Source organism: Bombyx mori, chromosome 15, assembly GCF_030269925.1.
Source record: "Bombyx mori chromosome 15, ASM3026992v2".
Lineage (NCBI taxonomy): Eukaryota > Metazoa > Arthropoda > Insecta > Lepidoptera > Bombycidae > Bombyx > Bombyx mori.
Window position 1 is genome coordinate 8,651,723 of NC_085121.1, and position 27,368 is coordinate 8,679,090.

The 27,368-nt window shown below is 36.7% G+C and overlaps 2 protein-coding genes across 5 annotated transcripts in view; one reads left to right on the forward strand and one right to left on the reverse strand.

Annotated features, from left to right (window-relative positions):
- LOC101736280 (mitochondrial chaperone BCS1) overlaps positions 1–27,368 on the forward strand; it is a 35,849-nt gene that overhangs the window by 5,523 nt on the left and 2,958 nt on the right. Inside the window, exons 1-5 of one of the 3 annotated variants that reach the window (XM_062672556.1) lie at positions 6,602–6,645; positions 18,185–18,271; positions 24,614–24,753; positions 25,681–25,893; positions 26,590–26,728. In XM_062672556.1, the coding sequence (XP_062528540.1) occupies positions 6,617–6,645; positions 18,185–18,271; positions 24,614–24,753; positions 25,681–25,893; positions 26,590–26,728 (608 nt within the window). In that variant the 5' untranslated portion in view covers positions 6,602–6,616. Of the gene's footprint in view, positions 1–6,601; positions 6,646–18,184; positions 18,272–23,960; positions 24,449–24,613; positions 24,754–25,680; positions 25,894–26,589; positions 26,729–27,368 lie in introns of those variants that run through there. The other 2 variants (XM_062672557.1, XM_004928453.4) reach the window with 2 other exon arrangements.
- LOC105842003 (uncharacterized) lies at positions 6,944–21,144 on the reverse strand. 2 transcript variants are annotated; one of them, XM_038015859.2, is made up of 15 exons: positions 20,875–21,144; positions 19,934–20,152; positions 19,114–19,332; positions 18,429–18,551; positions 17,150–17,307; positions 16,446–16,685; positions 15,294–15,384; positions 14,429–14,613; positions 14,299–14,356; positions 13,564–13,686; positions 13,329–13,491; positions 11,229–11,372; positions 9,026–9,182; positions 8,646–8,829; positions 6,944–7,960 (listed from the first exon to the last, which is right to left on the reverse strand). In XM_038015859.2, the coding sequence occupies exons 1-15, from the start codon at positions 21,099–21,101 to the stop codon at positions 7,054–7,056; spliced, it is 3,198 nt and encodes a 1,065-aa protein (XP_037871787.1). In that variant the 5' UTR covers positions 21,102–21,144; the 3' UTR covers positions 6,944–7,053. The 2 variants fall into 2 exon arrangements, with proteins under 2 accessions (XP_037871787.1, XP_037871785.1); XM_038015857.2 differs by having other exon boundaries at positions 14,299–14,613.

The following is a 27,368-nucleotide window of genomic DNA, read 5'->3' on the forward strand; positions in this document are numbered from 1 at the left end:
GATTCGGCACACTGATGCTTCGATATTAGCGAGCGCGGGAGGATCGAGCGGGACGCAATGCAGGGCTCTTCTATAGTAAATGACGGTACCACCACCACGGGCAGAGAGCCTGTCGTTCCTGACCATGTTATAGTTCGCGATTTTAGGGTCACGGCGCGCGGGCTTAAGTAGGGTCTCCTGCACTAAAAAGATATCAATTTGGTGGTCACGCAAAAAGTCAGAAACCTGATCACGTTGATTTGCGAGACCGTAAGCGTTAAAAAATCCTATCGTTACGGATAGGGGCTTTATTCTACTTATATACGCCATTGATTACCGGCGGAGTGAGGGGAGGACGTACGTATTTAATGACGCGTATACGTCGGCGTATTCCTGCACAACGGCGATAAAGTGTTGTGCAGTGGAGGCAGCGCGAATGGCGTCGCCCAAAGCGTTAACGCGCTCAAAGTTGATCGACTGAAAGAAGTCGATCGCTAAAGCGAGATTGTCGGACGCGGTCGGAGGGCAAGTCGCGGGAGAGGGACGAGTCGCGGGGGCGGGACGAATCGCGGAGGAGGGAGTTGTAGCCGTGTTCGTGTACGGCAGCGGTTTTGCCCAGGCCGAGACACTGGGCACCGCCGCCGGAACGAACGCTGGCTTAGCCTGCGACGCAGAGGGTGCCGAGGCTTTGATGTCTGGGCCGGAAGCTCGGAGGCGGTTTTGGCGGGCGACGCGGCGATTTATTTTAGGGGCTCGGGGGCAACCACGGTAATTCGCGGGGTGACCCTGTGTTCGACACAGGACGCAGCTAGGCGGTTCCGTCGCGGTTTTTTGGTCGCGAGCGCAGAGGACCGTGGCGTGATCGCCCAAACACTTAACACATCGGGGGCGCGCGTGACAGTTACGGGAAGAGTGCCCGTACAATTGACAGTTATGGCACTGGCTAGGAGTGCCTTTTTTATGGGGGGCTTCGACAGCGATACCAGAGAGCCTACAGACGGTCTGTGTGTTAAAGATTTTCTTACCCTCGGGGGTAGGCTGGAGAGCGACTAGAACCATATTATATGGCTCCCTACCGCGACCGGTGTGCATACGGTGCACAGAATTCACTGGTAGGCCTTGTTCTAACAGGTCGGCTTTTACGAGCTCTACATCTAACTCTTTAGGGATTCCGCGTATTACAACGCGGAGTTCGCGCTCCTCCTGGAGCGTATACGTATGGAAACTTATACGCTCCTTACGGAGGTAAGAAGAGAGGGCCCTATGGTCGTCGGGTGTTTGAACCTTAATTTGAATGCCGTTCGCGAGGTTACGGGCATTCGTGAAATTTATATTTTTGGCCTTAAGGGCCAGGCAAACTCGATCCCAAGCTGCCTTCTCCTGAAGGATAACCGGGGGAGGGGTCTGGGTTTTATTTTGTGCCACCGGACGCGGCGACGGAGTGGCACGGGCTGGGGGCGCAACGGGAGTCTGAGGGCGGGGGCGCGACGCGTTCACGGCTTTGCTAATTTTAGCGGCCGCGGGAGCTCGAGACTCCGCGGCACGCTTCTTACCCTTCTGTACCAGGGTGAATCCATCCGTCGATGAAGCGGGGGCGAGGTCGACCTCCATGTCCGAGTCAGAGTCGGAGCACGAGGAGGCGGGTGCAGGCGACCTACGAGCAAGTGTAGGTGTTTTAGAGGGCGCGACGGAGGCCGCGGATGATCGCTCAGCTGAAACGATGGTCACGGCGGACGACGCAGCAGCTTTTCTCGCCAGTATAGGCGACACGGGAGCGGCAGGCACGACAGAGGCTGCGGTGCTCAATGCAGAAGCTCTGCACGCAGGTACAGGCGACGCAGGAGCAGCGAGCGCGGCGGAGTCCTCGAGAGGGCTCGCAGTGTGATTGGCCTTGAAGGCCAAAAACTCCGAGGCGAGCTGTGGGTGGCGAAGTCGGAGGAATTCCGCGAATACAGCGTCCATGATCGCTGAGTACCCAGGTGGGGCGGCCCCGGGTCTTGAAAACACTCGCCTTGCGGCGAGGCCCCAACTTCTCGGACCTGAGCGGTTCTATTGAACACAGGTGGCAATGCGGCGCGATTACTACAGGACAAAGAAAAAGCACAACAAAACAGAAATTACGAAAAGAAACAAAACAAATAAATACTTGCAGGAAACCACTTTGTCGGCAGATGTACCACGAACACAGAAACAACAAAAGGAAACAAAACAAATAAAAACTTCCAGAAAGAGCACTTAGTCGGCAGATGTACCACAAACACAGGCCGCGCGAACAATGGCCGGGCTAACAAAAGCCGGGCGAACAAAGACCGGGCGATCGAGTGGACGATGAGCACGTCCGCACGTGACGGGTGCCTCTATCGGAATGGACTAGTGACTATCAACGTACATACCTATAGTTTCTTATTGCTTAGCCGAAAGGGCCATTACAGTTGCAGATGGGTAGATAAGTCGTCGTGGCCTAAAGGATAAGACGACCGGTGCATTCGTAGCGATGCACCGGTGTTCGAATCCCGCAAGCGGGTACCAATTTTTCTAATGAAATACGTACTTAACAAATGTTCACGATTGACTTCCACGGTGAAGGAATAACATCGTGTAATAAAAATCAAACCCGCAAAATTATAATTTGCGTAATCACTGGTGGTAGGACCTCTTGTGAGTCAGCACGGGTAGGTACCACCACCCCGCCTATTTCTGCCGTGAAGCAGTAATGCGTTTCGGTTTGAAGGGTGGGGTAGCCGTTGTAACTATACTGAGACCCTAAAACTTATATCTCAAGGTGGGTGGCGCATTTACATTGTAGATGTCTATGGGCTCCAGTAACCACTTAACACCAGGTGGGCTGTGAGCACGTCCACACCTAAGCAATAAAAAAAATATGCGCTCAGCCTGAGAGAACTTACTAACACTAGTGTCTATGAGCTAGCTTGCACGTCAAACTTTTCGTTCTAATCGACGAGTTCTACGCGGACCTACCTAGAATAGCCCTTTAGGCTACTAGGTAGGGAAAGAAAGAGTCTTGATTTGTAATCTGTCTTGTGTGATTTGTTCTGATTTTTTTTCTATACCTAGTCAGGTCATAAATTCTGTCACATGTTTAATGTAAAATAATTGAAACAAGTTTATTCATTATGTAACCATTCATATACCAAAATGAACTTAACAAAACATAGATTCTTATGACACTAAAGTTTATTCAAAATGACCTCCGTGATTTTGAATACAGGCCTTCAATCTGCGCGGCCAGTCGTCTATCGCAGCACGAACGAGGTCCATGCCAATATCGGCGGCTGCCTTAATCAAGGATGTCTTGAGTGACTCCAAATTGGGATGAGGCTTTGAGCACGTCTTTTCCTCCAAGTGTAGCCATATCTTGTAATCTAACGGATTCAAATCTGGACTGGAGGAGGGCCAGTCTTCGTGCCGGATGAAGTCGATTTCACTCTTCGCTCTATGAGCTGGCGCCGAATCTTGTTGGAATACCCAGTGCCTGTTATTGAACATGGTATGAGAAACAGGTTCCACAAGGTTCGTCAGGACTATATTTTGATACACAACTGCATTCGTTTTTACACCTTTCTCACAAAAATGTACCTCTGTTAAGCCCCAATAAGAAACTCCCAACCATACCATGAGCGAGGATGGAAAATGACCTCGTTGGACACGCGGAATACGGTTGGTCGCTTTTTCACTACTGTGTGCGTACACCTGATCATTTTGTTTGTTGTAGCTCTCTTCTACGGTAAAAATTTTTTCATCCGAAAAAAGAATTTCTCGATATTTTTTTCCCGCGTACCAATTTTTTTTTTTATTGCCCTTGTAGGCAGACGAGCATACGGCCCACCTGATGGTGAGTGGTTACCGTCGCCCATGGACTTCAGCAATGCCAGGGGCAGAGCCAAGCCGCTGCCTACCGTTTAATACTCTCCACAAGCCTCGTTTGAAGAAGGACATGTCATAGCGCTCAGGAAACACCGTGGAGGGGAGCTCATTCCATAACCGGATGGTACGTGGCAAAAAAGACCTCTGGAAACGCACTGTGGATGACCGCAGTGGCTCCAGGTAGTATGGATGAACTCTACCCCGGTGTGCGGGCGGTGCGATAGTAAAAACGAGATGCCGGTATCATCTCGAACAATTCCTCAGAGCACTCCCCATGGAACATACGGTACAAAACGCAGAGGGAACCGAAGTCCCTCCGCAGACCCACAGGCTCTAAACGATCCGTGAGAATGGGATTATCGACAATCCGAACGGCCCTCCTCTGTATGGAGTCAAATGGAAGAAGCTGGTATTTGGGAGCCTCGGCCCAGAGATGGGAGCAGTACTCCACGCGAGGCCGGACTTGTGCTTTATAAAGCAAAAGCCTTTGTCCAGGCGTGAAGCACCGCTTCGCTCTGTTGAGGACTCCCAGCATTTTGGACGCCAACTTGGCTTTGCCTTCCAGATGACTCCGAAACTGGACATCGCTCGAAATCTCGACCCCAAGTATCCCAATACTCTCGGAACTTCAACAAAGCGCGGCATCTCTTCAGTCTCAGGTCCATTAGACGAGCATTCAAACGATGTCCTGTTTTTCTTCGATATGCCCGAAGCCCTAAGTCTTCATTTAATACCCTTTTCACCGTGGTTCTGCTTAACCCCATCTGAAGGGCAACAGTTTCTGCTTACGTTTGGGATTTCTTTGAATTCGCGCCTTCACAGCTTTTATCACTGCTGGAGTCCTAACAGACCGAGGGCGACCACTTCTTGACCTGTCATCTACACTAGAGTCTTCATTGTATCGTTTGATGGTACAATAAACGAATCTTTTGGTTATATTCAAATTTTTCAGTATGTTAAAAATTTGAATTGGCGCGTAACCGCGACGATGCAACGCAATAACTGCAACACGGTCTTCTATAACCGTCCACTCCATATTTAAAAATGAGTAAAATTCTAAAAGTATACAATTTTTATTTTCATGAACAATTCGAAATTCGAATTCAATAAACTTTTTTGTGGCCAGCATCCTAAAAGAAAAGTTTTTACTGTGTGACAATACTTATGACCTGACTAGGTATATATAAAAATGAATTGCTGTTCGTTAGTCTCGCTAAAACTCGAGAACGACTGGTCCGATTTGGCTAATTTTGGTCTTGAATTATTTGTGGGAATCCAGAGAAGGTTTAAAAGGTAGATAAATATGAAAATGCTCGGAATTAAATGAAAATAACAATTTTGTTTTTCCTTTGATGTGTCCCCCGTCGGGCGGATTCCGTTTGGTTGGCTTAAGTTTATTTTATACAAAAGCTTAGGTCTGTTATTTATCAATTGAGACACTACGAAGTCTGCCGGGTAAGCTAGTCAGAAATAAATAACAAACAAAACACAGCTCGTTACCAAGCAATAATAAACCTTCTTATAACTTCTTTCTGAAAACAATAGTGCATAAATAAATACTTAAGTTATTGGTTTTTTTATTGCTTAAATGGGTGGACGAGCTCGCGAGCCATCTGGTGATAAATAGTTACCGAAGCTTTGAGACATGAGTTCTAAGGTCTCAGTTTTTACAATACAACGACTGCCCCACCCTTCAAACCGAAATGCATTACTTCTTCATGGCAGAAATAATGTAATATTTGAGACTCTCTAATGTACACGCGGGTAGGTATCACCGCCCTGCCTATTTCTGCCGTGAAGCCGTAATGCGTTTCGGTTTGAAGGGTGGGGCAGCCGTTGTAACTATACTGAGATCTTAGAACGTATATCTCAAAGTGGGTGGCGCATTTACGCTGTAGATCCATGGGCTCCAGTAACCACTTAACACCAGGTGGGCTGTGAGCTCGTCCGCCCATCTAAGCAATAAATAAAAAAAACATATGTGTCAGCAATGCTATTTAAACTGCCTAAATTCAGAAATGCAACGCTATCTAAAATTGTTTGCATAATGTACTCGAAAGTAAAGTCATAGGTTTTTTTCTTAATAAATAGGAAACGACACGTGCTCCTCAATGAGACAAGCATACATCAAATTCAAATTCGTGGTAAAAGCTAGGTACACAATCAAATGAGTCATGTGACAAACTGACGCAGGCGCGTAGGCGCTTCACATAAAATCTCACTGGCGACGTAGAATCTGCCGCCCGCTCAATTGGACTCAATTGGTTTAATTGACTTCAATTGAAATGACCTCGCGTACTCTTTCCAGCTCCCGTTTCTAGCATGACACTTGTTCATGTTCATTATTTTTTTGGAGCTCACTAAAGCACTTTAAAATTATGATTGATCCAAATAAATCCAGTGCATTTTTAGACGGTCTGAATAAAAATTTATTCTTCTGAAATAAGTTACACTGATAGTTTTAATTAATCTTAGAAGTTTCTTGTTGGTCTGGAACCATAACATCAATTAGTATCTTGAAGATTGTCGACGGTTTTATTTTCCGAGTATAAATTGTGGTTTGGAGGGTAGAACAAAATTGATCCCCAATACAATCAAGCCCATGTTGAAACGTCTGGCGGTAGCCATGTTGCAATGTCTTTTAAACTCCGGTCCCTACTCAATTACCAAGTCTGCCAAATATAAATGGACGTTTTCTAAAATTTTAAAATTACGACTCCCTAAGCTAGTTAACGCCCGTGACTACTGTACCATGGGTTGTGGCTCATCGAACAAACATTGGTGAGATTAACAGGTTTATATGCTGTTTTTTTTATGTTTAGTATAATATAGGTATACAAATATTTGTACGTATTTTAGTATGTATATTAGTCTCTGGTTCCCATAGTACAGGGAATCTTAAGTTTGGTACGAGGTGACCGTGTGTGACTCGTCCCCGATTATTATTATTATTATTTGAACTACACAGAAGTTACTCTGATTATAACAGGCACGATGACGGAATGCCGCTATAAAGACACATTTTGGCACGTGTCCTATCCGGTGGACAATTGATCTTAATTAGGAAATGGCGGTGCGATGCGATTGTGACATACGATGTCCGTCTTTATTTCTGAATTTGTAACATTAAAACTTAATGCAGCAAAAGTTGATACAATAATAATGGTAATATAATAAATAGTATAGAATTCAGTCACGCCTTTTCTTCTTCGACTTTGTTTTCCAGAAATATGTTTTGTCTTTGTTCTCGTTTGATTCATTATTTTCTTGAATTGTTTCCAAATCGCTTAGACGCTTCGATCTCTCCAGTTTATGTTGACGCCTAATTTTGTTTTCATCAAGCCCTGTCGATTCTGATATAATTGACAGACTATCTTGAAAACGTAAATGTTTACTTCTTCGCTCCGAACTACCTTCGTGTACTTGAGCATTTGATAAAAAGGAGCTAGAAGTGGGACTGTTGTCATTCAAGGATTGATTTAAATTGTCATACTCATAACATTTAAGTTCGGCTTCTTCAAGTACTTTTTTGAATTTTGAATTTATGTTTACTGAACTGACTGAATGAGCCTTCGACGTTGAAGGCTTTGACGCTTGAAAGAATTTTAAAACATTTAATTCTTCATCATTAACTTGGCAATTAAAATTATCTGGGTCTAAAAATGAATATTCATCCGACAGTACCAAATTTTCTGAAACTGAACATTCTAGAGACTTCAAATCATTTTTCTTAAATTGAGTGTTCTGAAAATCTTTCAATGCAATGCCATTTTCCGTTTGGACTCCGGTATTAACTGATGGAATTCCTAACATCTTTCGTATCTCAAACTCGGTAAAAGAAAACCTTTTCTTCGCTTTCATGTTGTCGTTTGATAGACCGGACACCATGATATCACTATTTTCTATCGATTTAAATTTATGTCGGAGATATTTACAGCAAAAAAAGTCAATTAACAATCTAATACAAGATTTTTTCTTTTTGTTTCCATCTTGATCACCATCATACATTAAATCATCTTCTGGATGACCAAGATATACCAGTTTGGAATCATTGTCGATTTCATTAGGAGATCGCATTACACTTTTCAGTAATAACCTGAAAGTACATAATACATGAAGCTTTCTTGTCTCTTGCATAACTCCAGCCACCATACCTTCTACTTATACTATGCATATAGGTATATATACAACATATTCAAACAGAATCGTAATAAAATAAATAAGTAGGTACGGATTGTTGTTATTTTATGCAAAAAAGTAAAATAAACTTTTGATTATTTGATTAATTAAGGAAAACAAAAGTGAAACGAATGTACTCTATTTAAAAAAAAAGTGTCTTGTGGGTTGATGAATTACTTTTTGGGTCGGTAAAATAACATGACAATGACTCCTTTTCATATTAATTTAAATTATAATTATTGACAGACTCGTATTTCCTGCACGAAAATTAAATTGTAAACAGATTGATGGTCTGTGTGTTCGTGCGCGCTAATCTTCACACAGACTGAACTGAAATTTAAGAATAGTTTTCAGTGGTCTATCGTAATAAGTTAACTGGTTTGAATGAATTAGACCATTATTTGTCTCAATGTTTCATACAAATACAAACAAGATAAAACGCAAAAACCAAACCAAAAAATCTAGATAATTTGTCAAAGCTTATGATCCGTAAAGACGCAAAATACAAATTTGTTTAACTATACTTTTTTTCCATCAATTAGGTTTTGGGAGGCAATTCGAGAACAACAATAGCAATATGTTTAATATTAATATGTTCTTACATGTTTTCTTCGCCGTTCGAGTACACAAAAAAGGCCTCAGAAACACTAGGTACACATTTCTTGATCCAATACTGTACAATGTACAATGCCGTAAATAAAACTGCCAGTAAAGTAAATGAAGCAAGATACATATTATGTTCAAAACCAGTTGATCGACACAACAAACGATCTTCATCGTAAATGTCTGAAAAGAAATGAAAAAAGGTAAAAAAAATCCAAAGTCACAAGTGGATATCAAAAATAATAAAAGTAATTGAAAGTAAAGCCCACTTCTTTACAATGTTAATGAAAAAGCTTTCGTCATATTGTTGAAGTTGTGTGCAGTATTGAAATGTATATACGGGCCGTCAATTTAATAATTGTTTCACAATCAGAAATACCATAAGAACCACAATTCGGCACTCCATCACACATAGAACTTGTATCTATGCATATTCGGGTACCATAAACATGACATTCCATTTGTGTATTGGAACACCTTGAATTCATATCTGATAAAGCACGGGCAGGAGTTAACACTAGCGTCATATAGTCCATCTGGAAATTAAATATAACAAAATCGCAAATTAATCACCATAAGGTAGATAAAAATTTGACGAGAAAATAACTAACACTGAGCAAACGAAAAAAAGTTAAGTCCAAGGTAATCCTGATCTCTCTCTCATTATTTGTGATGTCAATTTTATTGAAAACTAGCTGACCCGGCAGACTTCGTAGTGCCTCAATCGATAAATAAAAGACCTAAATTTTTGTATAAAATAAACTTAAAATAAACAAAAGGAATCCGTCCGACGGGGAACACATCAAAGGAAAAACAAAATTGTTATTTTTATTTAATTCCGAGCATTTTCATATTTATCTACATTTTAAACCTTCTCTGGATTTTCACAAATAATTCAAGACCAAAATTAGCCAAATCGGTCCAGCCGTTCTCGAGTTTTAGCGAGACTAACGAACAGCAATTCATTTTTATATATAAAGATAGATTACGTAATCTCTTATAATAAAAATAAATAGTTATGGTCTAAGAGCTGAAAATTTCGAAAACTATCCACAACAAATTACTCAATTGTAACAAGAAATGTAAGAGCATTTCTTAATTGTTCTATAACTTTCTATAAACACGGAGACAGACTGTCACCACTTCATTCATAATTCGCATAGCGAACGACCGTACTGCTTGGAGCAGTTCATAAAACTTTAACTTGTCATCATATTTTATCAATATGAAGTACTTCTGTGCGTAGACAAAATATTCACTCACACATCTACATAAGTATTAAAAACTGAAATAAAAGATTTTGCAACAGATCATCCTAGTAAGCCGGTAATAGCTTACGCGTTTCATCGTAATTTTATTGTTCAGATGTGCAGTTGATAATAATGAAAATATTATAAATTGAGTTTCTCATTCTGCACGATATTGTGTACTCCCTGCTGATCCAATCACTTGAATTCTTTTTTATTCTGTTACACACAGGCATATGCATGCTAGTATTTTATTAGTAAAAATGGTACTGTGAGTAGCATTAAAACAATACACGTTCTAATTTGTAAAGTGTAATAATAAATATGAAAAGTATAGTCTTAGTAGGTATATAATCGTAATAGATTATTTGTGCATTCAAAACCCTTTTCAGCGAAACCAGCTATCCCGTATTACCTTAAACTGCAAAGTAGGAACGAATAGAAAAATTAATAAAATAGATTAGTTTTACTATATTTATAGTTATTTATATACTAACCTAATAATCGACATTTGACCATAACCACTGATACTTTGATACACTGATACTTTAAAATTAAGATACATTTTCTTCTTTTTTTTCTCGTTCTTTCGTATCTTCTTTTTCGTTTTATTTATTGTTTTATTATCAAACATTTGTAATAAACACTGAATCCAAAATTATGTCTTTCAAAAAATAAAAGAATTCGGTGGACAAACAAAGTAAAAAAAAATGTACTTAACTGTTTTGTTTATTATATATATACACTCGAAGCAATGAATATTGGTCACCTAAAGAAACCTATAAATATTGGAAACTAAGAATGCTAGCCTAATGAAATAAATTGTGTTTAGTAGACAATTAAATACCGCTTAAATTAAAGTAATAAAATTTATGTCACTACACTTTATTCATTAAAAATTACATAAAAAAGAATAAACAGCTGATCTCACCTTAAATCAAAAATAGGAAACATGACATTTTTGTACAACAATATGTTTTAATTTTATTTTAATTTGTTGTATTACCTCCTTATGTTTGCATTACGTACTGAGTTTATGCGGTTTGGCACGCTGTACAACAAGTTTCTTATACGATTTTGGTAAACATTCGCTTATACCTCTGTGAGAACAATTTTGAGCTCACAAAGCGTGATTGGGGGAGGGTTTCGATGTTTTACGCATGTCCCTAATAACTATTAACTTTCTAATAACTATTAACTATGTACTAAACAATAGAATAAACAATTTTAAGAATAAACCGTAACAGTAACACTGTCTTTTTACTTAAATAATAAAGTACTGACGGTTTTCTGAACGACTTACACTTTTTAAGAATAATTAACTCAATAACTCACCGTGAAATTATCTATGGCAATGACGATTTTCGATGAATTAAACAAATAGATTAACTTAGACGTCGATTCGCTACTATCACATATGTTTAGCTTTAGTGCACCCAAAGAGTGGCTTAGTTGGCGTAAAGCCAAACGGCCAGAGTTCTGTGAGATAATTTATATTAAATAAGAACCATTGATTAGCGTTTGTTTAATGTTCGTGGCTATAAATATAATACTTAGTCTGGCCATAAATACTGTCACAATTAAAAATAAACAAAATATTACATTTGAATTTGGAATCTGTCATTTTTATATGATTGCTCATTGAGTTTTCTCATTTTGGCGCCAATATATTGTACAATATTTTGCAATATTAAAATGGAGTGAGGTGATAAAGAGAACCGAATCGCTGTGATTGCATTACACAAAGTAGGTATGGAGCCAAATGCAATTTTTAAAACTCTCCATACGCTTGGTATTAGTAAAATATTTGTGTACCGGGCTATTAATAGGTGCAATGAGACCTCCTCTGTTTGTGACAGAAAAAGATCTGGCCGTCCACGTAGTGTTCGTACGAAAAAGGTGGTCAAAGCAGTAAGGGAAAGAATTCGAAGAAATCCTGTCCGAATGCAAAATATTTTATCTCGGGAGATGAAGATAGCACCTAGAACCGTGTCGCGTATTTTAAAAGATGACTTAGGACTTGCAGCCTATAAGAGACGTACTGGTCATTTCTTAACTGATAATTTAAAAGAGAATAGGGTGGTAAAATCGAAACAACTACTAAAGCGGTACGCAAAGGGAGGTCATAGAAAAATGTTGTTTGCGGGTGAGAATTTTTTTACAATTGAGCAACATTTTAACAAACAAAATGACCGTATTTATGCTCAAAGCTCTAAGGAAGCTTCCCAATTAGTCGACAGAGTGCAACGTGGGCACTATCCGACTTCAGTGATGGTTTGGTGGGGTATTAGCTATGAACGAGTGACTGAGCTACTTTTGTGAAAAGGTATCAAAACATCGGCACAAGTGTATCAAGATACCATTCTTGAGAAGGTAGTGAAGCCCCTTAACAACACCATGTTCAATAATCAAGACTGGTCCTTCCAACAAGACTCGGTGCCAGGTCATAAAGCTCGGTCTACGCAGTCTTGGTTGGAAACGAACGTTTCGGACTTCATCAGAGCTGAAGACTGGCCGTCGTCTAGTCCCGATCTTAATCCGCTGGATTATGATTTATGGTCAGTTTTAGAGAGTACGGCTTGCTCTAAACGCCATGATAATTTGGAGTCCCTAAAACAATCCGTACGATTGGCAGTGAAAATTTTTCCCATGGAAAGAGTGCGTGCTTATAGAAGAACGTTGAAGCCAGTTATCAATAGTGATAACTGGCCTCAACGTTTAAAGGACTGTATTGCAGCCAATGGAGGCTTCGAATAAGCTTTTTATACTTTAAATTTTTTTATATTTATATATTAAACTAACACACTGTAAAAGTAATAAATGTTATTTGCAATAGAATTTTTTTATTGTAGCAGTATTTATGGCCAGACTAAGTATAAATGAATACGATTGAGACAAAAATATTTAATATAATTTATATAGAGCAACAAAATACTGTAAAAGCTCATTATTCACGCTTCCTTCATTCGCGTTTATACTATTCGCGGGTTAAATAAATGCGACCCAATTCCTATATTCACTGTTAAAGATTTCTTCATTCATTAATATATTTAATTTTTATCATAACTCAAAGTCATTCTTTTATCGCAGAAGTCGATCATAAGCACATACAAGTTACGTGCTTATTAAAAACGATAATAGCCTAATGGATTAGAATATTGACATCATCAGTTGCCAATCGATAGTTAGATCTGCGCTAATAGAGAGTCTAGTTCGTATTGTTTGAAAAACCGTATTGAAAATACTGTGAAGAATTAATCGAGATTATCTCCGGGACTATTTATTTTTTATTTTTGCTACATATTCGAAAACCGTTCTTTTATCGGTAATATCAATGAGTGGCCGTAGACTCTCGTTTGTTTCCGTTTTGTACGTAAACAATTATTCTATTAGTATTTGGAGTTAGTATTTTAACACGTATTAGCGAAATTTCACCTCAACATCTGCTATTTCCAAATATCCCTGATTACTTTGCGTGTCGTATGAATCTTCATTGGACATGTTCGTTAATTCAACATCGACAGTCTTCTCTTTTATAACGTACGGACGAGCATTTTCCACATCGATTAGCTTTATAAATCTTCTATCACGCTTTAATCTTTAAAATGCAGAACTATATATCCTTAATGTTTTATTAAATAACAACAATATAGTTCTCTGAGAATCTTACATAGAAGGTACTGTAGTATTAATCTGATTTGTCTGGTTTAATACATCGGCTATGGCAGGAGCAACTTGTACTAAATTTTCCCATGATTTATGATCAACAAGTGATCCTACCGCTGGTTTTGTACTGAAAAAAAAACCTGTATTTTTTTCTTCCACTTAGCACCGAGTGCATTACAATATCTGTACCACTTAATGATTTTGTAAGTAAGCCAGAAGCACAAAGACCTTTTATATTAATAAACAATTCATCCATATAAAACCCACAAATTAGTTATGAAGATAAATAAAAGCCTTTTATTTCGTGCAAGTGACTTATAAAAACAAAATTAAATCTATGTGATCTATGTGAATAGTTGTCTAACAATTGTGTTTGTTGAATAATATTAGGTACTATATCCACTCCACGCAAGGATCCCTCCTCGGATAAAGGCCTCCTCCAAGAATAGCCAATCTTCTCTAGATTGGGTTTTTTCAACCCAATTTGTAGTTGCTACTTTCTTTATAGCTAGCTTCTTCCCATCTAGTGTATATTATTGAAGTATTGAAGATACTTAAATTAAATATACTTTTACCGTAGATATGTATAATACTGTGATCACACATTACCAGGAGAAGACGTAAGTAAGAAGTCCGTAAAAAAACAGGAATTTCAAGCCTTTTCACGTTACAGCACAGATAAATATTACAATCTCATTGTGGAGAATGATTGCATATAAAATTATGCTTTTATACCTACCTTTTATATCCGGTATGATTGAATAAAGAATCATTCGATGATGAATTTGATTCGATGTCTGAAATGAAAATGATGCTTGTTAGGGAATTTTTCAACTTTTCTTTTGATAATAAAAAATATTTTAGTTCACCCGTGTCGTCTTCGATATCAGGAACATATATTTCTGAAGAGTAAGCCGACGTGGTTTCCATATTTTCAAAACTAGATTCTCGATTTAAAACGCTGTTGTATATTTCAGTTTTATTCATTGGGGGCATAGGCTTAGTGAATTGCAATGAAATAGTTTTTTCTGTTTGGCTAAGAAACTTGGAATCGCTGAAATATCGTTTTTAAATTAGCCATTAACTTCAAGCTAATATCTAACGAATTATAACTATGTAAATATAGTGATGGGAAAAGTTGAACCCAACAACATCAACAATTCAAAATGTACACATTTTTCAAAGTTGATTCATGTAAAATATTAGAGAACTTTCCGATAGGATACGACTTACAAATCGTTTCTGAGATGTATGTAATATTTACTTTCAAAATCAACGAACTAAAATTATAACTATTTTTCGTACATCCAAACAGAATAATAATAATAAGCAACTGTAATAATAACAAATTACTGGTAGGACCTTTTGTGATTCCGCACAGGTAGGTACCACCGCCCTGCCTATTTCCGCCGTGAAGCAGTAATGCGTTTCGGTTTGAAGGGCCGTTGTAACTATACTGAGAGCTTAGAACTTATATCTCAAGGTGGGTGGTGCATTTACGTTGTAGATGTCTACGGGCTCCAGTAACCACTTAACACCAGGTGGGCTGTGAGCTCGTCCACCCATCTAAGCAATAAAAAAAAAACATTATTCCTCTGCACAAGAATAGTTTTCCCAGTTCCTGGTTTTTCTTTATACATAAATGAGTTGTAGAGGATTTTTGGAAAATATTCCTATACCTATTACAACTATTTTCAATTAAAATATATAATTAATTTAATGTTATTTACTTACATGTAAGTCGCTATAGGAAGCGTCGTTACAACTTGCAGGTTTGGAATAATTTTAACCGTATTATATAAAGACAAATTTGGCAATAGATATACTGCAAATTAATATTTATTTATATAGGATACGCATTAATATATATTCTATACTAGCTGACCCGGCAGACTTCGTAGTGCCTCAATCGATAGGTAAATAAAAGACCTAAACTTTTGTATAAAATAAACTTAAAACAAACAAAAGGAATCCGTCCGACGGGGGGGGGACACATCAAAGGAAAAATAAAATTGTTATTTTTATTTAATTCCGAGCATTTTCATATTTATTTACCTTTTAAACCTTCTCTGGACTTCCACAAATTATTCAAGACCAAAATTAGCCAAATCGGTCTAGCCGTTCTCAAGTTTTAGCGAGACTAACGAACAGCAATTCATTTTTATATATATAGAAGAAGAAGAAGACTATACATTTTTCTGATCCCTGGTACGAAATGGTTTGCGGGATAGTCGTTGTTTTAGTGCAATAAAAACTTCGAGCTCTTTTCTCGATATGGGTGAAGAAGGCATTCAGGTTGTATTGTGACGTCAGCTCATCCATGGATTTAGTGCAATAAACAATATAATCACAAATTAAAGAATGACGGTACCGTTAATTACAAAAATTATAGTTTTTGCGGGCTTGATTTTTATTACACGATGTTTATTCCTCTACCGTGGAAGTCAATCGTGAACATTTGTTACCTAACGTATTTCATCAGAAAAATTGGTACCCGTCTGCGGGATTCGAACATCGACGCAGTCGCATTTCTACGTTGTATGTATGACTAATATTATGTGAATTTTACTTATCTATATATATAAAAATGAATTGCTGTTCGTTAATCTCGCTAAAACTCGAGAACGGCTGGACTGATTTGGCTAATTTTGGTCTTGAATTATTTGCGGAAGTCCAGAGAAGGTTTAAAAGGTAGATAAATATGAAAATACTTGGAATTAATTAAATTTTAGGTATTTTATTTATCGATTGAGGCACTACGAAGTCTGTCGGTTGAGCTAGTACTATAATAATTGTGATATTTGTGATGACGCAATGGTTATGGGTCTACTCACTATTGTTGACGGTCTAAATATATTAATTATGTATTAAGTTTAAAAAAAATACCGCTTTTGTTATTATCCAAGTTAAGACTATTCCAATCTTTCATGAACGACATTTTATGTTGTTCGCTTTTATTGCTCGAGTCGTTCTTTAGGACACTCATCAGATGCTCGATAAGCCTCCACGAGTTTGTACTGCTCAGATTAGATTTTGCCTTTAGAGGTGAGAGGATGGAAGTTACTGAAGACAATTTGGTTTTTGTTTTCAATATCCTTGGTTTAGTAATAAAATATTTTAATTCATCTGTAAAGTGATAATTTATTGAGGCAGTTCCTCCTCCGTATACATATTATGTAATGTAACTATGACTATTGCATCCAACGAAAACCTCTTCAATGTTTTTTTTTATTAGGCATAAAATATCGTCGGATTTATATTTAATAAGAGGTGAAAAATTAAATAATATTGTATGAGCTATACATATTTCAATTTATGTATTGTATGTATGTATTTTTAGGTAGGTATACGTGTGTGTTCAATATATTTAATGCATTTATTGGAGTACGTGTATTTTTGTATGTGTTTATGTTTTTAGTTTATGTTTCAATGCATCTACAATTACATATTATTATTTCCTCTGCCGTACCTTTGGATGATTGGTATTACTATTTCGCCTTAGGCATTAAGTCCGCCAATGTGTATAAATACATGAAGTGTAATAAATAAAAATAAAATGAAGTTTATATAAATGAAAATTAAATACGTACTGAACTTTTGTCTTTCGGAGAAAGGTCGAGTTTGTAAAGTTCCAAATAATGTTCTATGCATATTTCCAAAATGTAATAATTTATTTGAATTGTTCTTAAGTTTTTTGTATTTATTTCTTCGTTTTGTAGATATTAGTTCTTTGTAATTGTTCATCAATCTGTTGAAAATGTTATTAATAAATAAATCATTTATTGTAAATGATTGTATTATTTTTTCATTTCTTAGTAACTATTTTAGTTACTTCGTTCTAACGATAATTTATTTAAAAATATCCCACGAAATATTTAAGACCTCTAAAATGCCCTACACCTGTGGGTAATACGTTCATGTTCTCATTAATTTTCGATTCATTCCTTCGATTCGATTCATTCATTTTGATTCATTCGATTACCTACCTTATCATTTCCATGTTCAGGTCTATTGTACTAAGGAAAGAAAAAAAAAGGTACCCGACTAAAATGGCCGTAACATACGGACAAACCGACTGGTCAGACTGGCCACAGTGTGAACGTCGTCGCCTTCCTTGACACAGTCAGTCCAAGTCCCATACACATATTTGAACAATGACTATCCTTTATACCACAATGCGTGATTGCTTTGCGGCACAAATAGAACGGATGTGCATCTCATAGCTTTCCCTAAACAGCTCCTGACGGATGCTTCTAATCTACTGTCGATACTGTTGGATACTGCGAGTATTAACGCTAGTAGCGACCAAAGTACACGTCACTGCACTCGTCGAACTTGTTGTAGAGCTCTTCTCAGCGGGCCAATGGCTCATGCACTTGCAAAACAGCTTCCCTTGGGCTGTTAGACCTACTTAAAACGCGCTTTGGTAGCTGTTAGCAAACCCTCCCCTCCCGATTGTGCCTTCGAGTTTGTTCACTGTGTTATTAGTTAATCAGCAAGGGCTCTAGGCCAAATGCAATTCTTCCATACAAAAAACTCGACCCACAAACAGTGCTTAAAATAGGAAATAGGAAGGGGTGGAGGCATATTGGAGGTAGGAAAACTAAGTGAATATTTTATTCCAGGAACGGTAGCAATAACACAAGGAAGTCGATCACCGTGGTACGTGAGGAATGTAGATCTTCACGACGACTTAAATCTAGAACCGATATGTAAGTATCTTAAGGAAGCGTCAGAACGCTACTTTAAAAAAGCGACGCAGCAAAATAACTAACTCAAACTCTGTGCCGAGTTCGACGAGTACGGTTACCGGGCTCCCTACTACTAGTGTTAGAGCTAAAAGCGCTTAATGCAAGGGTTTGGACATACCTCTTATCTGGTGTAAACACATTTTGTTGTGATTTAGATACAGAAAATTCAGCTGCTTCTGTTGCATTCGCGACAGAAAACTGAACTAATGGAATTAAGCTTGTTTCGTAAGCTTTTTCTGGTCTAAAACATAAATCAACACGATTATTTATATTTTTACAACGTATTCGTAACGATAGACTCCCGGAACCCGCGTAAATAAGGGCTTATAGTCCAGCATAGCAATCCGAGGGATTCGATAGCTCCATACACAAAAGATTGGTTCTCTAAAATTGTTTTCTTCGGTTTCTGCGAGTCGTAGACATAATTCAAATTCCTTTTACGTTACGTTACAATTATGCTTAACGTCAGAAATAATAAAAAAACATGAGATTAAAACATATTAAAAGCATTTTTGATGATCCGGCTTTAAATGTATTTTATTTTTCAATTCTCAACATCAATCTGTACAGTGTAGATTGTGTCCTCGTCTATAATATTTAGATTATTATTTTGACAGCGGCTTGGCTCTGCCCCTGGCATTGCTGAAGTCCATGGGCGACGGTAACCACTCACCATCAGATAGGCCGTATGCTCGTTGGCATACAAGGGCAATAAAAAAAAGATTAATATTTTTTTATAATAACTATGGCTTTTGATCTAGGTATCTCTTTGTAAAACCTATATAATTTGTTCAAGATCTTACCGAGGTGCTACGTCATACAAAACATCGAGTAAATTGATAATATCGAAACGATTTCTCATCGAGTCTTTACTGTCTCCTGATATAACAACGCCAGAAATATTAACTATTGGCACTTCGACTGTAATGTAATCTTTATGATCATTGTTTTGTATCGAGTTTTTATTTTGTTCGCTATTTTCATTTTTAACGTTATCATCGTTCGATCCGGTATCATCGTCACTGAAATGTAAATATATCTTACAATATATCTTACATAGTGTTTCTGTTGTTGAGCCAACAGATCAGGAGGTGTCAACAAAGTTATGTAAGATTTTCAGGGTTCAGTGTCTTTCAGATTTCGCTCACATTCACGGATAACACAGCTTTTTTGACACAATGAACATATTGCCACTTTGTTTTCATAGTCGTGATACATTCTAAAGTGATCCCGTCTAGCAATCAGAAATACCTATCGATCCATATGCAGCACACCTTTTGCGACATTTTTTTTTATTGCCCTTGTAGGCAGACGAGCATACGGCCCACCTGATAGTGAGTGGTTACCATCGCCCATGGACTTCAGCAATGCCAGGGGCAGAGCCAAGCCGGTGCCTACCGGTAATGATGCATACGGGAACTCTCACTTATCAGTTGGATTTTATGTTCATCCAGGATGCCTACGGGCACTAAGCTCGCTATCACTACGATAAGACAGACGGGGGCTGAGTAATGGTTGTTCCACACTTCAAACCAAAACGCATCATCCTTCGCGGCATGATCTAGGTATAACTAACATAATAACGAAATACCACCATATCGTAATATTGAAGTCTATATTTACGTGGAATCAGTCGCATCGGTAGTTTTAAGTGAATAATAACGAATCGTGTTATCTTTCTTTCGCTTTATCAACGTTTCCGGAACGTCACCCCAGTAACCACCGAAATTTTCATCAACGTCGTATACAAGCAGCTGACTTCTACTTCCTGAACAAGATCTAAGGAGACTCTCAGTCGATAAAATTTCTATGACGAGAATAATATCGTTATCCACTTCTGTTCTGTAAATGAAGTTTACCAGTAATTACTTATTTATTTATTTATTTATTTACTTATTTATTTATTTATTTATTTATTTATTTATTTATTACACTAATGATTTTGTATACATTGATGAGCTTCATGCTTAAAGCATTATCTAACAGTCAACCAAAATTATACAAAAAGAAAAGATTTATTATCAAAATCAATTTACAGTTTGGACATCCGCGGTGCTCACACTAAGCAAGCGTGTATCATGAGCATCTGTAACTCTTAACAGTTATTATTTACGCCTCGGCTCTCAAACCATAGATGAAAAAATTACAATGCCTAAATTCTACGTTATATATTTTTCAAAAAAATTTTTAGTAACAAAAAATCACATTAGTTTAATATGATTATGCGAATTCTTTTGCGAACAGCATTCGCCGAAACCTTTGACCGTGAGCACAGCATACAGCAACATACCTACATTCTAGCTACGAAGACAACCGACTTCTATAAAATTAAAAGGGAAGGAATATCATCAATGTAGTCGAAGTCAATAAATATGCATTTTAAGAAAAAACTAATGGACAGCAAGTACTTCTTAATAAAATTTAAATGGGACCACGTATAATAAAAAGCGCCTGTTCAACTAGAAAAAGTTCTGAGGAAACAAACTTTTAAAAATACGCTGTTTTTTTAGTCAGTTAAAAAAATATAGCTTAATGAATGATTTAACAAACAGTGTTTAACAAACCTTACACTTATAAAACAGCTATAAGGTAAATCTAGCGGAGAAAAATGCAGTATCTTCGCGTTTGCCCCAATAACCTGACTCGCCAAAAACATTGAAGGGACAACGCGACGGCGGCAATGTTCTGATATATCTTTTTTACAAACAAATTTATTAGATGGCAACGTATATGCTAAGCCGCATTGTAACTTTATTAAAATGAAGTATAATATTGTGAAAGGTTTAAACATTTTTACTTGAAAACTATGATTGAATTCACAGCCTTCTCGTCAAGGCCGCGTAGATTTCCGAAATATATTAAAAAATAAATATTTTATTTTAATTAAAAAGAGACTCTCTACGTTAAAAAACAAGAAAAAGGAATTATTCAATCTGTAAAATACAAGACACGCTCGATGATCGTATTAGCGCTCTTATTATTTAGCTTCTGTGGTTACAGTTCTGGTTCCATTCCAAGGAGGAACTATAATTGCTTGATTTTTTCTAGTAGCGTCTCTTGTTTTTTTTCCCCTACTTTTGCTGATATCCTTGAGAGGCTATTCACCCTAACATGTAGGTGAGCTCACGGGGCGCAAACCGGAGTGTTGCTAACACTGGCCCTAGCAAGAACAATGCTTCGCAGAATCTACCACCGAATCGGAAACGCGACCCACTGAGAAGATCCGGCGACAAACTCAGTGGGCTGTGTCTATAGGTTAATAGCATCTCTAATCATCACCTATGTCACTAAAAATATATATAGGATATAAAACCAGATACTAAAAGTATTATCAGCACATTGATGTATTTATTACATACAGTATCCAAACTTTAAACAAAATGAAATGACACACATATTTATAGATTAAATAATTACAGGGAAATCAGAATGCAGGCATGCGCTCGACGTGACGCCGAATCAACGATAGGGGTCGCGTGACCCGCACCATGTCATATTAATATCAAGCACTTAGGGTTTGCTACCTTTTTTTCTACAAACATTATAAGCACGCATATATTTTTTACTTCTTAGTCACGTGCTCCGTAGTTTTACCCTGTATAAATGATTCAGTCCTGCGCTGCTGTGTGAAACAAGAACCAATAAACACACACTGTTGGCATGTACAATACTATTACTTTTTATTATCATAGACCCAGGCCTAAACTATATTGACCCTATGGATGCCTCTTTCCGATATCTATTGTAAAAGGCAACTAAGGGATTCACCGAAGAATCGAAACCAGTGTTCTCTGACTATTATACCAGCATACTGTAATACCCAACTGCGGCATTTACTGACAGTAGGACGTACCATAAGTCTGTGCCGTCAGGTACCACCATCCTGCGTATTTCTGCTGTTAAGCAGTCACGCCTTCTGGTTTAAAGGGTAGGACAACCTTCATACTATGCTATTAAGACTTAGCACTCATTTCTCAATATGGGTTGCGGCATTTATGTTATGACGTCATAACCACTTAGTAAGAGTTCCTGTCTACACAAAGATAATATTACAATCATAATCTTTTGAATCGTTCAGACCTCTGGATTTGCAAAGATACCTTTGAAACAAACCTTTACTTTTATTTCTCACGAGAAGCAGACGAGCTTGTGGGCAATTTTTTTTATAGGAATTTTATGACCTGGTAACGAGACCTTTAAGTCATGTCTTATTTTAATTTAAATATTCTTATTTTTATGAAAAATGATAATAAAGAGTGAAATGAAATGATGATGATTAATTGGACACATTAATCAACTGGAATGAAATTAAATGAAATGAGATGAGATATGTGGGTTGAAATATAATCTCAGTAAAATGGTGGTCATTTACTGAGATTTTTTCAGTGGACTTTTTGGAAGATCCCGAGAAGTTACGTCCAGCGGCTTTGTTTCATTTTCCCACATTTGTGCACTTTCACAGATATTAAACAGTTAATAAACCACCGCTATTACACATTTAAACCCGAAGAAACACTATATAGACAAAATAAAACAAATCACACAACTTCACTCCTCGCGTTTCCGCCAAAAAGTCCAACTCGTGGGCCATTTGGTGTCAAGTGATTACCAAAGGCGGTCGATATTACGACATGAATGCTGCCACCTATGTACTTTAAAACTTGAGGCTAAACTTTTATTGTTACTGTAGACAGGCAATCCTACTCTGTAAGCCGGAAAGCATAACTAAATGCTCATAACAGAAATGGGTAGGAGGACAGAATAAAAATAATCTTAAGTACAATTTAAATTTTGTATTCTCCATGATGAGTGTTCTGAATCAACGTGTGCTCTACCAAATCGTCTAAAAATGAAGATGTACTTCTTCATTTTTAGACGGTTATCTTCTATAAGCTCGTGTATAAGTGTGTGAAACCAAATCGCTAGAAGTGGCTTCTTGAGGTTTTTCTAAATTTTTCACTGAAGTCTCAGTAAATCCCTACCAAAATGATACGGTACAAACGGGGATTTCATTCTATTTCAGGTCACCTAATACCTACCATGCTATCTTATCTGCTTCATTTAATTCTACGGCTTTTATTCTATTTATATTATATTATATGGCTATCATCAACCATCATCAATCCAAAGAATGAATTTATTTTACTTACTTCAGATCCATTTCACTCATCTCATCTCGTTTCATTTCCATTGAATTTATTTTCGTTTAGCAAGGTATAATAGCTAAAGGACAGGAATGTAACGATTTTAAAAATGGGATTATTTATGGATTTATTTTACAAATTTAAAGGGAGACCAAGAGTGAAGCTGTATGAATTTATTAATTTTAATGTACCTCCATGATACTATGAGATGACCGAGCCTAATAGGTTTTTTCAAAAAGCCATTTGAGATTTAAGTAAATTTCTACCATTTTACGTTCTAATTTCAGATATCTAATTTCATTTCATTTCATCAACTATTACTCATTCAATTAATCAACTATTTTCAACAACAAAATGTTCTTTTTCAATTTGCAATAAAATATAACTCGAGCCTTTTAAGTAGTTTACAAGTTTAATATGTAATATCATTCTGTAAGTACACCAAGATTTCGCTGAAAAGACTAGAATAGCATTTGTTTCGGGTGCCTTTGCTTTTTCAGACTAGAAAAAAACTTTTGATTAACCGATTGTCAAGTGTCAACGTCATAACTAGGATTTATTTTCTCGAAATTTAAATTTAAAAATAATATCATTGCTTTATAAAAAATAATTTAGGTGTATTTCCTTTGCTATGTATAAATAGTGAGACTACTATAAGATAATAATTAAAAATGACTATCGTAGAATATATGGCTTCTTTAGCCCAAAATCCGTATTTTGGTGCAGGTTTTGGACTTTTCGGTGTAGGTGCAAGTGCAGCTATTCTACGAAAAGGATTGCAGACTTCAATGGTATTATTTAGAAGGCATTGTATGATAACCCTTGAAGTTCCATGCAGAGATAAATCCTATCAATGGCTATTACAATGGATTACACAAAAAGGAGCAAGAAAAACTCAACATCTAAGTGTCGAGACTTCTTTTGAACAAAAAGATTCTGGACAGATAAGAACTAAATACGACTTTATTCCTAGTGTTGGCCAACACTTTTTCCGGTATATTTTTCATCTCAAAAGTATAAAAAAGATACGAGAAACTTTAAAGTTTACACAATAATGAAATGGAAATTGTTATGTCATATGATAAGAAGCTTGAAAGAAATTATTACGTAGTATTCCGTCACTACTTAGGAAAATGAGAGTACGATTTTTATATTATAGATATGGTGGAACATGGATAAGAGTAGACCGTACAAGGGAACAGCAGACTTTGGACCTGCATATGGGGATACCATGGGAAACGGTAACATTAACTTCATTTGGCAGAAACAAGCAATTATATTATGGAATTCTAGAAGAAGGTATCCTATTCTTACATTATACAGTGTAAATGGTTTTTTTTACTTCATTGTTACAATAAACTGACTTTAAACTTAATTGAAATTGATCCATTCTGAAATTGATTTAAAAACAAATTAATAAAAGTAAATAAAGGATTAACTAGCTTGTTAAGTACAAGCTATCCTTATGACTAATTGACTAATAAACAAATAAAAGTTGTGAATTCGAATATTGACTAGGTTTTTAAATTTATCAAAGCATATAACTTGCTCTGGGTACTAAATGGTGATTACAAATACAGATTATGAACTCATGATTATAAACGTCAAAATCATCATACAATGCTAATTATTATGAAGTTGTGATCTTAAAATCATCAGGTGGGCTTTATGCCTAAGTAGTCATCGTCTCTTAAGAACATCAGCAATGCCACAATGCAAAGCCTAGTTGATGCCTACTGAAATATCACAACTATGAAACCAAATGAAAATTGTACAAACTTACAAAATTTTCACATAAAATTATTTGAAAGGCTCCAGAGGAGATACAAAAATGTTTTAATCAACTGATTTGTTTATAGTTAATGCATCGATTTGAAATATTTTGTTAGATAAAATATTTTGAAAGAAATTACAAAGCTTAAATAAAGCTACATACCTAATACTCTCCTCAAACCCATAAAAGAGTTTTTTACATGATTAATATATATTTATTAAAAATAACATTATCAGTGTAGGAAAAGTTCTGCACTACTGAAAAGAATTTTCACTCCCTTGTCATCCCTACTTGTCTGAGTAAGCATACTATATTTCATCCAAAATATTAGTTTAATTTCAAACACAAAAATTTTAGTCATGCAGACAAGCTCAAAGTCCAGTAAAGATGAGTTCTAAAGCATATTTCAAATGTTTTTATCAGTAAAATACCAATATTATTTTTCCTAACAGCTAGAACAATGGCTCTCAAACAACATGAAGGTATGACAGTTATGTACACCGCAATGGGCTCTGAGTGGCGACCCTTTGGACACCCTCGTCGGCGCCGACCTATACACAGTGTAGTTCTTCGATCAGGATTAACAGAACGGATAGTTGCTGACTGTTTAGACTTCATTAATAACCCACAATGGTATACAGACCGTGGAATACCCTATAGAAGAGGTAAATATCTCAAATATACCGTATCCCTGAGGAAAAAATATTTTAGTTGAATGTTCACAACTTAGGAACCAATATGTAAAACATTTATGCAGTAGACCTTTTACTAAATAATATTAATTTGGAATAATAACACTTACAGAGTTCATAAAACACTTGTTCTAATCTGAGGTACTTATATCGTACCTTGTGTTTTTTTAATAAATTAATTTGAAATTGGATGCACCATCTGAGCTCAGAATAACACAAATTCATAAATTGAGTGTTAGACTTTTTATTCATTCATCATAGAACTTGTTATTTATATTTTACCTTAAAAAAATAATTTAACAGCAGGATTCCAAGCTGGGCGTCTCATTGATAAATTCTCATTGATAAATTTGAGTCCACCAACTTCATATTTTAAAATAGTCAATTTTAATCTCAGTGTTTTTAATCTAAGGTTTTTTTATCCTGAGGCTAGGATACTCTTAACACCATTAAAAATCTTAAGTGTGTTGTGGACATATGCAAAGCTATTTTTATGTTAAGTTATGGTTTACCAAATATATAAATTTCATGTGTTTATGCTTAGGTTAGAATTTTAACATTATAATCTGTATGTGTTTAAGTAGTTTTGTTACTGTTAAATGTCTGAACAAAGATGAGAATTTGCTTTATCTAATCAATTAATAAAATATTTGTATTCATATATTTCAGGCTATTTGCTTTATGGGCCACCGGGCTGCGGAAAATCTTCATTTATCATGGCATTAGCAGGAGAACTAGAATACAATATTTGTGTGCTCAACTTATCTGAACGAGGCTTAACAGATGATCGATTAAATCATTTGCTGAGGTATGAACCGTATTTATCAATTTAAGAATGTTTTCTGTTAAGAATGATATTACAGTAGAAAAAGTTTTGATATCCAATTCATGATGCAGACATGCAATCCATAAAAAAAACTGAGATGGGCCGTGTTTCTTTTAACTTCCAAAATTATAAGTTTGCCTAATTACTTGTACCGTTCCACTGTGAGCTTGTAGGATGCGAGGTAGAAGTTAACAGTCTAATTTGTTCAACTACGGAGCAGTCACAGTACCACTTTGCAGGATGGTGGCAATCATTTTGTGATGTATGTCTATAGCCACTTAATACCAGGTGAGCTTAGAGGTCATCTAGCCACCTAATACACCTAATACAAAATATGAAATTTAAAGAATATTAATTGTATTAAATGTTAAATTTTAATGTACAAAAATTATAATTATGCAAAATACCATTTTTATTTTTTAATACTTAGATTGGTGACCTAGCTCACAGCCCGCCTGGTGTTAAATGATTATCAGTGCCCACAGAGCTCAATAACGTAAATGCCGCCACCCACCTTGGGACATGAGTTCTAAGTCTCAGTTTTGGAGTCGACAACTGTTCCAATCGTTCAAACCGAAACGAATTATAGTTTCATGGCTGTATGATAGTACCTACCCATACG